Source organism: Mchenga conophoros, linkage group LG1 (genome assembly GCF_057382185.1).
Source record: "Mchenga conophoros isolate Kocher_MC1m ecotype Shallow Benthic linkage group LG1, M_conophoros_male_GT1.1, whole genome shotgun sequence".
Lineage (NCBI taxonomy): Eukaryota > Metazoa > Chordata > Actinopteri > Cichliformes > Cichlidae > Mchenga > Mchenga conophoros.
In genome coordinates, this window is record NC_140526.1 from 41,368,566 (window position 1) to 41,381,052 (window position 12,487).

The 12,487-nt window shown below is 40.9% G+C and overlaps 1 protein-coding gene across 5 annotated transcripts in view; it reads right to left on the minus strand.

The window, feature by feature from the left end:
• Positions 1-12,487, minus strand: part of arnt2 (aryl-hydrocarbon receptor nuclear translocator 2) — a 65,355-nt gene that overhangs the window by 52,029 nt on the left and 839 nt on the right. For 3 of the 5 annotated variants that reach the window (XM_085278640.1, XM_085278648.1, XM_085278653.1), the window contains exons 2-3: positions 5,239-5,350; positions 1,796-1,843 (exon numbers count right to left, since the gene is read on the minus strand). In XM_085278640.1, the coding sequence (XP_085134766.1) occupies positions 1,796-1,843; positions 5,239-5,350 (160 nt within the window). Of the gene's footprint in view, positions 1-131; positions 183-1,795; positions 1,844-5,238; positions 5,351-12,487 lie in introns of all 5 variants that reach the window. The other 2 variants (XM_085278657.1, XM_085278663.1) reach the window with 1 other exon arrangement.

Here is a 12,487-nt window from a genome sequence, read left to right on the forward strand (position 1 = left end):
CATCTTTTTGGGGAACTCGCTGTGAGCATTTCTAACAACACAGAAGTGTTTTTGTTGTTGTTAGGATCAAAGTGTCTGTTGATCCCTGCATCAATGCAAAATCCTCTTTATGCCCAGCTGGCTAAGCCTACCTGGCGTATCTCTCCTTATCCCCACCAGGATTCTGATCATCATCATCATACCTGCAGAAAGGAGAGGACACAGCATGTAACACGCGTGACAAACATGTAGATACAGGAAAAGTATCAAGAGCAGCTTCACTGTCCATATTCAGCTGCCACGCAATACTTCCTAACATGTTCAAGATTGATGATCAATGCGACAAAGTCTGATGTACAAAAATGGACAACAAGATGGTTTCTCAGGTCATGTGTGTTTTTAGGATTGTCACTTGACTCAGCAGTGACTCACAACCACTACTACTGCCACGTCAAGGCACCAACGAACTGAGCCCAGTTACACAGGAGGGTGTTTGCCTCCTTTTTAAAATGAAATTAACAATCTTTTTAATTGTTTAATAAATTAAATTAGTGTATCGATCCACTTCATGTTACAGCACGCTACAATACACATAAACCCCAGCATTCAAATGTCATCTAGTGTCAAATTCTACATGAGGCTAGAAAACATCTTGATGGACCACTCATCTCATGCTAAACATTTACTAGAATTTCAATCAAACAATAGCTCATAAGCAAGTTGCAAAAACCCCACAAACCCACTAGTGAATATTGTTTCTACGATTAAATTAAGTCCACAATATCTGTAAAAGTCTTTAAGTTGTTCAGATTCCAACAAAAAACAAAGAAAAATTAAATAATTAAACTGGTGAATCTGCACCGTCCAACCTCAAGGTGAGTGTGGGAGGAAATGTGACGTATTTGCTTGAGCTTGTATTTTGTTTGTAAAGACATGTCACCTTCATCAGTTCTTAAAACAAATATTAGACCGCATTCAACCCCTAGCAGGGAATATTACCTGACTGAGAACCTTTCACACTCTGCCTGTACACAGGGCAGTGTGTTTGCTCATCCCTCTAACCTTCAGTTCAGGTGTTATAGCCTAAAACAGTACCAGCTCACCCCACCCACCATCCCCCCTCAAAAATAAAAGTGAATTCCTTTTTTCAGTTCATTCTTTTGTGTCATGAAATAAGATGCAAGGTGAATGAAAGCTGTTGCATATGGGAGAAAGCAACGATGAATATGCTGGAGTGGAAACAGCAGATGTACAATGTGCATATGCAGCGGCACATCCTTTCATGGTATGCCTTTCTCAATCCACATGGATCAGACATGAAATGCAGTTCCTTGTGTAGCCAGCAGAGAGCAGCTCCTGCTCTCCATTGTCACTGTTCAACTTCACAGATTCCGTCAGCTCCAAACAGCACTGACTGCTATACTTCAGAACTATCCTACACACTCACACATTACATTGTATTAGAAGGAACAAATGAAAGACAGGCTGAAATGAAAGGAAGTTGTGAGAGGACACTTGAGATGCAGTGAGAGGAAGACTCGAGTCCCCTTTATGTAAAAGAAAAAAGTCCCGATGTGTCCACATCAGTTACAAACAGGGTATCAGGAGGATTCTCAAAACAAAATGGGAATTTTTAGAACGATACCTCAAATTAAGGGACCAATTTAAACCAACATAACTGCTACTTTGTTCCAAGAAACCATTAACAACTCATTGCACCTGCCGGTACCCTGAAACAAAAACTGTGTGGTTTTCATGAACTATGTACTCAACAATTTCAGACAGTATGTGTGCCATCTACTGTGAATGTTCTCACCTTGAAAACTTGCTAGGCCCCTCTCCATCTTCATCATCAAAGTCCATTCTGAGAAACAACAACAGGAAAGAGAATTACCACTTCTTAATTTAATTAAGTATGTTTTTAATAAAAAATTTAAAATATTGCATAAACGTATCAGAACATAGCCACAAGCTACGTTTGGCCGACAAATTACAAGCAATTTGTAATTCGTAAGAAGAGGTAGAAAAGCTCCTTTGTCATTGATAGAATACCTACCAATGGTTGGACAAAGCTGGACTCAAAGACAGCGGACGGTAATGAAGAGAAGCAAATGTAGTCAGAAATGAGTGGACTGAACTACCAGAAGGCAACACTGCAGACATTGAGGACAGCTACAAGTACCTAGGAGTCCCACAGGCGAATGGGAACCACAAAGAGGCCGCTGAGAAAGCTGTAACCACCAAGTACCTGCAAAGGGTCAGGCAAGTCCTGAGGAGCTGAACGGTAAGAACTGTCAACACCTAGGCCCTGCCTGTGATCAGGTACCCTGCCCCTGCTCCCTTCACTTGTGAACAAGACCCTAAGATACTTGAAGTCCTCCACTTGGGGCAAGAATCTGTCCTTGAGACAGAATGGACACTCGACCCTTTTCTGGCTGAGGACCGTGGCCTCAGACGTGGAGGTGCCGAGTCTCATTCCCACCGCTTCACACTCGGCTGCGAACCGTTCCAATGTGAGCTGTAGGCCATCACCTGATGAAGCCAACAGATCCACAGCCTCTGTGAAAAGCAGTGTTGAGATTCTGAGACCACCAAAGTAAAAGCCTTCCACTAGGTGCAGCAGCTTCAGCAATCAGAATCAGAAGGACTTTATTTATCCCCGAGGGGCAATTAAGATACAACAGAGCAGCATGGCGTTGAAGATAAGGACAGGGCATAAACAGGCACACAGAATATACAGTATATACACAGTTTTAAAATTTAACTGACTGAATAGGTGAATAAATAACTGTAAGTGACTAAAAGTGAGTCAAGTGTCACTTACAGTTATTTATTCACTTTAATTTGGAGATGCTGAACTCAGGTGCAGACTCAGTGTCCCCAGTCTCAGATGCTGTTGACGCTCTGCCGGAGGTGTGAGTTTAAGATCTAGTGGGCCGGGGCCTCTGCTAGGTGTTCCCAGCACACCCTCACTACATGTTTAGGTGCGCCAGGTCTGTCCAGCATCCTTCCCCAGCAGGTGGTGATCAGTTGACAGCACAGCTCCTCTCTTCACCTGAGTGTCCAGAACATTAGGCCACAGGTCTGGTGATTGATGTTCGAATTTATAATCGTATGACCAGACCTGCGGCTGAGGGTGTCTTGGTGCCACGTGCACTTCTGCTCGGATACGGTGTTCATTATGGACAAACTGTGGTTTACAAAGAAGTCCAATAACAAAACATTGCTCAGGTTCAGATCCAGGAGGCCATTCCTCCTAATCACGCCCCTCCAGGTCTCACTGTTGTTGCCCACATAAGCGTTGAAGTCTCCCAGTAGGACAATAGAGTCCCCAGCACCCTCAAGCACCCCCACCCAGGAACCCCAAGAAAGCTGGGTACTCTAAACTGTGGTTCAGTGCAGAAGTGCAGGCAACAGTCAGGACCTATTCCCCAACCAAAGGCGCAGGGAACAAGCCCTCTCATCCACTGGGAGAAACCCCACATTACAGGCAGCAAGACGAGGGGATAGTACGATACCACCCCAGCCCGGTACCTTTCACCAAAGTCAACTCCAGACTGAGACAGAGTCCAGTCTCTCTCCAGGAGAGTGGTTCCAGAGCCCAGGCCGTGCATGGAGGTGAGCCAGACTATATCTCGCTGGTACCTCTGTCAAACTCATGCACTAACAGGCTCCCTCCCCACCAGAGAGGTGACATGCCATGTCTCAGTCACTAGTTTTGGTAGTTGGGGGTCGGTCCGCCAGGGCCTCCGCTTCTGGCCGCCGCCCAACACACTTTGCTACCAACCCCTATGGGCCCATTTCCCTTTCTCAGGGTTAGGGTTTGCTGTTAAGAATACTTGCTGGAGAATTAAAACTGTTATGCACACTGTCTGCAGGCAACAGAGAAGATTTTTAGCTGTTCGTTACCTTGACATCATTTCGAAACCACACAAACACGTGAACACGTTCACATACACTCTGAGCTGGGCACATACAGCAGGAACACCATAGACAGGAGTAAACTGTATCGCAACCTTGAGCCATACCTTACTTTCTACATTGCCTGTGCATGGGTTAAGTGCACCGTTAAGTGTAAACTGACCAACTAATGTACAACAAACAGAAATATACAAAGTCTAGAGCAATCGATGTGTATTCCAGATCATTCTTGTAATTCTGTGACTTCCATGCTAATGCGGTCTGCCTTCAGTATGAGATGTGGTTCCATTCTAAATGAATCCTTTTTAAAGTTGAAATGACAAATTCAAACAACTTCTTCCATTTTCCACTAGAATATTTTTCATATAAAGAGGTGAGAAAATATCCTCGCACATTTTATCACTCACAGAATAAAATGTGCGAGGATATTCACAGAAACTGTGAATGACAGAACAGTATTAACAGTATACAGTTACTTTTTCAGTTAATACTGTTAATGAATCACAACTCGATGGAAGGGACGATCATTGTTGGCTTTTTCCTGCAGAGAGAACAGCTGGACCTCACAAATAGTATCTTGTGCGGAGAAACTATTCTTATAAACGAGTCTTCTAAACAATATGCTTTCAAAGTTTGAGACACCCAAACTTCTAGTTTTTCATTTAAACCTTGATTGTCTTTCTGGTATTGAGATTGTGGGATGCAACTACGTGAGCACCCACGCTTCTTAGAAAAATCAATAAGTATTATCAATAGACACAATGTGTTGATAATTACTATTGATAATGGGAAAATGCTGAACTACTGCATTTTTCCATTATCAATAGCAATGAATCTTGCTGCATCAACAGAGCAAGAATCAGTTCCATGTCCCACAGTGGGACCAACTCCACTGAGCAGTTTGCAATTAGCAAGTGGTGAGTTTATTGCAGCGAGTTGTCTAGTGTGTAATCATACCGCTGTGAATTAGAAATACCAACGTGTTAAATCTTGCACGGTTCCAACGAGGATGAGAGAGGCTTAGCATTGTTCCCAGGAGTGATAAAAATCGCTCTTTGATGGTGTACTCATTGCCCAAAATCAGACATGTAGGTGCAGATACATTTAAAAGCAGAAGACAATAAGAAAATTTGTCGTGTCAATACAGTTATGCTGCAGTATTGAGGACACTGCGAGAGTCCTAAACCTCAATACAATTACACCGATTGCATTTACTAGTTCAGAATACAGTAAATTTAACACTAACAGGATTTAAAGGACTGATGACCCAACAAAGCTTTTTTGATCCTTTAATTTTAAAGCTAATTTCCACAGCATATCAGCAGTAAAGACACTCACCCTCCTGATCTCCTCTTGCCCCCACGACCTGGGACGGCTCCACCCATCCTCACCGGTCCAGATCCAACAGCTCCTGGCATTGAAACTGTCCCTGGCAACTCACTGCCCATTTCTGGAAGATATAACAGAGGGAGGACTAACTATGGTTCTAATCTTAAAGCAATATAATTTGCAGCTATAAAACTGTTTCTATGCTTGTGTGTCCTCTGTGTGTGTCTTCTCCATTGCTTAATATAAACTGTAATTTGCAAATGTGCATTTGAAGTACTGTAAGATGTGTCAAATATTCTAAACTACTCACATGTATGTTTACATTGCTTTTATGTTACAGTGCTGTTAAAAAAATATTTGTCACACTTTCAGATTATCAAACACGTTTTTAGACATATATATACACACACACCAGTAAAAATACAGGCTTCCTCTTTTACTCAACATTAAGCTGGTACAGTGTGAGGACCACAGTCTATGCTCCTGGAGTCTCTATCATCACTCTGTGCCTCTACATCTTTCTGCGCCACTCACTCATTAAGCCAGGTGAAATGGATAAGTGAAGCAAACCTGCCAGTATAACTCAGTGCACAAAGTAAATGAATTAAAATTTGATACAGTATGTGTTACTGCACCCAGAGATATATACATACACAATCTCACATGCACACAGACACAAACACTGCACTAAATAAAGCAGGCTAAATGTCTCCTCATTGTTGAGTGCCACAACAAAATGATGATAAAAACCTGATCTATACAACAAAAAGGAACCTAGGAAATTAAAAGCCACTAGTAACACCAGTACAAACATCCCTCATATCAGATAGGTGTCTGTTCTCTCGTAGCTCTGTTTTTAGCCTCCGCCATCTTCTACTCTACTCGTTTCACTATGTTGATGAGACAGTGAGAAGTCTGGAGCTCGACCAGAAAGCCAGAAGTAGAAAAGCCCTGGGGTTAAATCCATTAATGAGCCTTTGGGGAGACTGAAGGAAATGCTGCCTCCTTTCTCCTTTTCAATCACTGCACACCCTTACCCAAGGTTGTTTCTATTCCCGCTCTTCAGTCACGCTTTATTTCTGACCTCCATAGTTTTTTTTCCCCTAGCCACAAAGCGTAACAAACAGCCCTCAAACAGCAGGATTATTACACACTCAAAATACCACTATACACGTCTTTCAAGTTTCGAGTGAAGCTAGCTAAATAATAACAAAAAAACAAATGCTGCTAAAGACACATACAGTGAAAGTGGAAATTATATCCTTAGTTTTAACCTAAAACTCATTGTTGCACTCAGGGGCAGCACAAAAGCGACCCCGCTTAAGCTCATTTTTAGTTTTAGTCCCCTCGATTTCCCCCCGAGTTATCAGTTCTGTCGCTAGTTAGCTAACATGAACTAATGGAAGTCTATTAGACGCAACCAACCAACCCGGTAACGTAGAAGATGGCGCTGAACATGTTTTTAAAACTTTAATTTTAAGCACTTTAAAAAAATAACAGCTTCTAAGAGTTATAACTATGTCAGTTTCACAGTGTTTCATCTCCTTTAATTGTCATGGTTAAAATGTTGAACACCGTCAGTGTTTCTCTATACCTCTGCTATCATTTCTCATGATGAATTATCACTTATCATCACGTAGAAGTCAAAGGCCAAAATGTAAAAGACTTGATTTTAAAGGTAACATTATCTGTATTCACAAACTATGTTTACTGAGCAGGTGTCTAAATCGAATCCGAATGATATAGCCTGTACAGGTACACAGGGCTTGTTTGCAATCATACATTAATGCTGGCATGTGTTGGCTAATAATAGAAACGTGCAGAACCCTTAAAAATATATGCCTCAAGTCACCAAGTTTCACTGCTGTATAAATGGACAGTTAATTGTTTAGTCCCTGTGTGTAAATATGGTTTTTGGGGACCTTTTCTGTAACTTAAATACTCCCAACAGCCTAACCTAGTTGAAGCTGGGATCGGCCTGAGCATCCCACAACCCTAATCCAGACAAGCTAGTCTGATAGTGAATGCATGAATCCAATAGAAGTAGTGGGAAAAGCTCAAATTGCTCCATAGTGTGTGAATGTGTGGATGACTGGATGTGTGAAGCGCTTTGGGGTCCTTAGGGACGAGTAAAGCGCTATATAAATACAGGCCATTTACCATTTACAGTCTTGGAGGGATATTCTGATCTGCTGTTATATACTGGCATATACTGGTGTATACTGGTATATACTGGTGTATACTAGAGATGGCACGATACCACTTTTTTATGTCCGATACCGATATCATAAATTTGGATATCTGCCGATACCGATATGAATCCGATATAGTGTTTTTTAATCAACAAAACTGTTTTTTAAATATCTTGCTGCATTTTGTATAAGTTCATACTCAAGTTTAAAACAACAACAACACTAAAGCTATTCTGTTATACCTGTATGCAAAAAAAATATTTCATAGTTCAGCAATACTGATCAATCTAATAAACTTAGACCTACACCATCCTCCCTATTCTGGTATTTTAAAGAGTACTTAGCATAAATATTAAGCAACCTAACTAATAGGGTTCCAACTCCCAGCAACAACAAAAATAAATAAATAAAAAATAGGGAACCACCCCTCACGCTCCACCTCATGATGCTTAATCGACGTAATCAACCTTAATTTGATGCAGTGTGAAATTTTTTTTCAAGAAATGTTAAATAGATTCAACATATTTCTTCAACAGAACTGCAGACTGCACAGATGGTACCTTCCCAAAGTAAAAAGTACTATAGCTTACTAGGGTATTTTAGACTTAACAGTCACTATATACAGTAATGGACTTCTATACATTTTACATCAAATTTAAACTTTGGGTGTCAGATAATTATTTATTAAAAGCGAGACATTTTAAATGAGAATAAGAAAGAAAAGTATGTCTTTGTGCCCCCTTTTCCCTGTTCATGCCGTATCAGCCCCCCTGGCTAAACTTTGCTAGCTCCGTCCCTGCACAGTTACAGCCGTCAGCTACGTAGAAAAAGATCCTCGAGTAGAAAGTAATATTAAATAAATTCTAACAACAGCTGATCAAGCTTAAACGTGCTGCTGTTGTTCAGCCGCTGGTTTCCTCTTTCTGGTGCAAAGTGGGCCAAAAACAAACTAGAGAGACGGACTCACGACAGAAAAGCCGATCAGCTGATCACAGATCAGTTTCATGATTGAAGTAGCAGCAAGAGGAGGCAGTCGCTCCATATATCGCTTCAAATTCAAATCAAATTCAAATTCAAATTTTATTTGTCACGTACACAGTCATACACAGTACGATATGTAGTGAAATGCTTGGACAACTGCTCGTGACCTAAAGAAAACAAAAAAGGAAAAGGCTATGAATAAGATAGGAAATAAATATGAAAAATTAAAAAGGGTAAATTTAACTATGAAGGAATAGAATATAAATTAAGGTTAAAAATGAAATAACTGTACAACACAAATTAGAATGAAGGGTAAATTTAACTGGGAAAGAATAAGATAAAGATAAATATATAAATTAAAGTTGAAAATAAAATAACTGTACAACAAAATGCACAATACACAATATAGAACTATATAAGAATGTATGAAGAAATCTAAATATAAATAAATATATACACAATAACAGCAGCTGTACAAGTATTAACCGGAAATGAAGAATATAGTGTATATATAAGGGCATGGCTATGAAACTAACTTTACTTGGAAGGTTTATGAATTCAATAAATCAACTGACCTTAGTACAGGTGTAGAACAACTTTCTGTTTTTTGATCACTTAGTTAATGGAAAATGATTTCAGCAATAAATAAGACTAGTTTAACTGATAAATGAACAGTCAAAGATCTGACAAGGATGCTCTGCTACATTCTAGCAATCCGGTTGTTCAGTCTGACGTCACTAGCCGTGTCTGGGTCTAAACTCCGCTGCAGGTCCATATATCAAACGATCACTATGGCATTACTGAGAGTTAAAAACTGTCTAAAGTCTTTCATCTTTAATAAAATGATCAGCGTTCTGCTCTACCAGGTGTAACAATTGAGTTTAACATCCAGGCATCCATGAAAACGGAATTTATGACATTTAACGGAGTTAGAAGTTAGCAGGGAGTTAGCTCGCTAGCTTCTATCTAAATACAATATAGCATGTCCTGACTGCGGGGTTTTGGAAACAAATTAAAACGTACAGCTCTGTTATCACTTCCAGCATAAATGAAGACAGAAAACTAAACAGCAGTGACGTTTGTAGGGTTACTGAAGTTGGGCTAGCTGGTATATAATGATGTGCTACGTGACCGCTAGCGACACAGCTATGTTAGCATGATATAAACAAGCTAACTTTTTTTCCACTCGATAAAAGTTAACGTGAGTGTTCTCGGTGGTCAGGAACAAATGTAATCGCATGGCAGGATGCTGTAAAAGGACCAAACTTCAGCCAGGAGAACAACTGAGATAATCCATCCACAATACGAGGTTAGTCATTCATATACTGCTGCATGGGCTGGGCTGTAGTTACATCCTAAGGTTTTAAAAACTGAGCTTAAATAAATGATTAGTGGTAATAAAAGCCGAGGGAGGTCAACAGTGATCACTGACTGTTTTAGGAGCTTTTTGAGATCAAATAGAAGAAAATACAAAACATTAAACATGTTAACAACACAAAAGCCATATTAAACACAGACTACTTTAGGCCCGGAAGTAGAATTCGTCGCGTCATCACTGAACAACCGGATTACTCTTCTGAGCTGCAGTTTGATTTATGGCCTGATTTTTTTTATGGGTTTTTTTGTCCTCTCAAAGCACACAGACCTCATCAGATCATTTCACTTCTCGTGTTTCTCACCCTCTTACACCAAATGAGTCTGAGCCACAGAATTATGGGAATAATCCTGCAGTGACCAGCCCCTCCCACATCCCTGGGTATCTGGTCTGAGTCAATGTGCCTGACTCTACTGCCATCCCAGGGAAACTATAAGGCTGATTTTTTTCCTCTGGCTGTGCTTAATGACACACAGAGCTCTCACTGCCTGCATCCACCACACATTGGAATGGCTCATTATACAGTTGGATGCAGCCTCCATACAAGACATCTGCACTGACTGAGATCTTCTTTGACTAAGAATAAGAAGAATTTTGTTTTGTCTGCTCCCCGTCTTCTTTTCTTTCAGCTGCTCGATTGAGGGGTCACAATAGCCGCTCATCTGCCTCCATCTGACCACATGCCTAGAAGGCACCTCTGTCACACCAGCCCTCTGCATGTAGTTTTCTCTGAGATCTTACTCTTTTCCTTCTGCCTGGTAGCTTCATATTCAAAATCTTTGGTCCAGTATATGCACTCTCCCTCATCTGCATGTCCCTCTGATTTACTCAGTTCTAATCTTGTCCATCCTGCTCACTCCCAATGAAAACTTTAACATCTTCAGCTCTGCCTCCTGTCATTTTGTCAGTGCCCCCCTCTTCAAACCATACATCATCACTCCTGCTTCTATCCTTCTGTCAGAAATGACTCCTGAAATTCCTCCACCATGCCTGTTCACGCTTCTTCACCTTTTTCTCTGCAGTTTGTCTGCTGACAGTGCCCTTTCATTGTCTGACAGGACTGTTCATTTTTCATTCTAATTGCACCTCATTTCAACACTCTGTATGCAGCAAAGGTACTAATAACCAGTCAGTTCTTTATTTGTATTCCCTTTTCATTTACACTGTCAATGAAGTGACGCAAAGCATTAAGGCTGACCCGTTTCTTCAAGAGAGTCTCTGTCATCCGCACAGGAATAATTACTTTACCGCAGTACTTTTTCAGATTACGTCAACTTGAATTCATTTATGCTACAGTGACATATGATGTGTGACAAGAAAAAAATTCTCAAGGGTGCTCCACACTCACAACCACCTTTGATCACAGGACGAGTGCACAGATCGCCTGAGAAGACGCAACGTTTCCGCAGACAGTCGCTGTCTCACTCGGACTGTTGAAGGTTTGCAAATGATTTGTGTCCAACTAATAAATGTAAACAGATTGCAGAGTCTGTGTCCGTGATCACACACAGAGAACTCAACTCTATTTGTGCCAGCTGAGTTGAGTCCTGGCTATTTTCTCGTACAACAGGAAAACTTGCTGAGGACAAATGGACTTTTTAAATAGGAATCCCTACCTATGTAGACGGCAGAAAACATGTGATTTACCACAGTTAATTACTGTATTATCAAAAACAGATTGCTTGTAATTGACTGCTTGACCCCATTTAACAACAACAGACTGTGGAGTGCTCTCTTCTAGGATGACAGTCACAGCTTGAAATCTTTGTTGCTGATGAAAATGGTTCAGCAGCATTCTGAAACTTGCTGAATGAATTCCAGCGAGTCCTGAAGCTGCTGTATAACTTTATCAGCATTTCGTGGTTGTTTTCCCTTTGAATTGCCATCAAAATTCAAAAAATCCAACCTATTTAGTAGTATATACTTTCATTCTTTACCAAGTATTAATGTAGCAAACAGGTAGAACTTCACATACAACTTATTTAGTAAACTGGCAAAATGAGGACAATGTATTAGCATTGTAGTGAAATTTTTAGGACTGATTCAAGCAGCTAACGTCTATTAATGCTGATGCTTAACATTTGGTACTGCAGTTGTGTCCGTCTGCATATCTACAAGTATTTGGCAACAAAAAGCATGTTGTGAGGGGTTTTTAACCAACTTCCATGCATGCTGCAACTGCCTGATGCTTGACATGGGCCAAAAGCTGACTGGTGATCGGTGGAGTTTACCAGGAATGGGAGAAAGATTGAAAAACAAAATACCAAAGATCAGGACAGCATCATGAAAAGTGACCGACACCGGCTACAGTGGGCACTTCTCGTTGTTTTTAGCATTTTGTATCTTATAACGTCTCCGTGCTTGGCTAAGGACCGACAACAGCACAGGCAACAGTAGCCCACAAAAGGTTGTGCATCATATTTCTGACACCTGATGTTCTCTGCATCAGTTGTCAGATGGACACCGTGTCCACGCACCGCCAACGCCGCTCAACCGTAATTTCCCCTCAGCCTGTTTGTGGTCTTTAAAAGTTTAGATATATGGATTCAGCTCACTTGTTTTCACCGTGGCTTGACGCCGGCTTGCAGTTACTTGTTTATTTACCCCAAACCAAGAGGAAATCCCAAAGTGCAGGGGCAGACTTTTAAACAGCATTCCGCTTTGTCCAAGCGCCCCGGAACATATTTATCGGCTTTCTGTGCAATAAAGA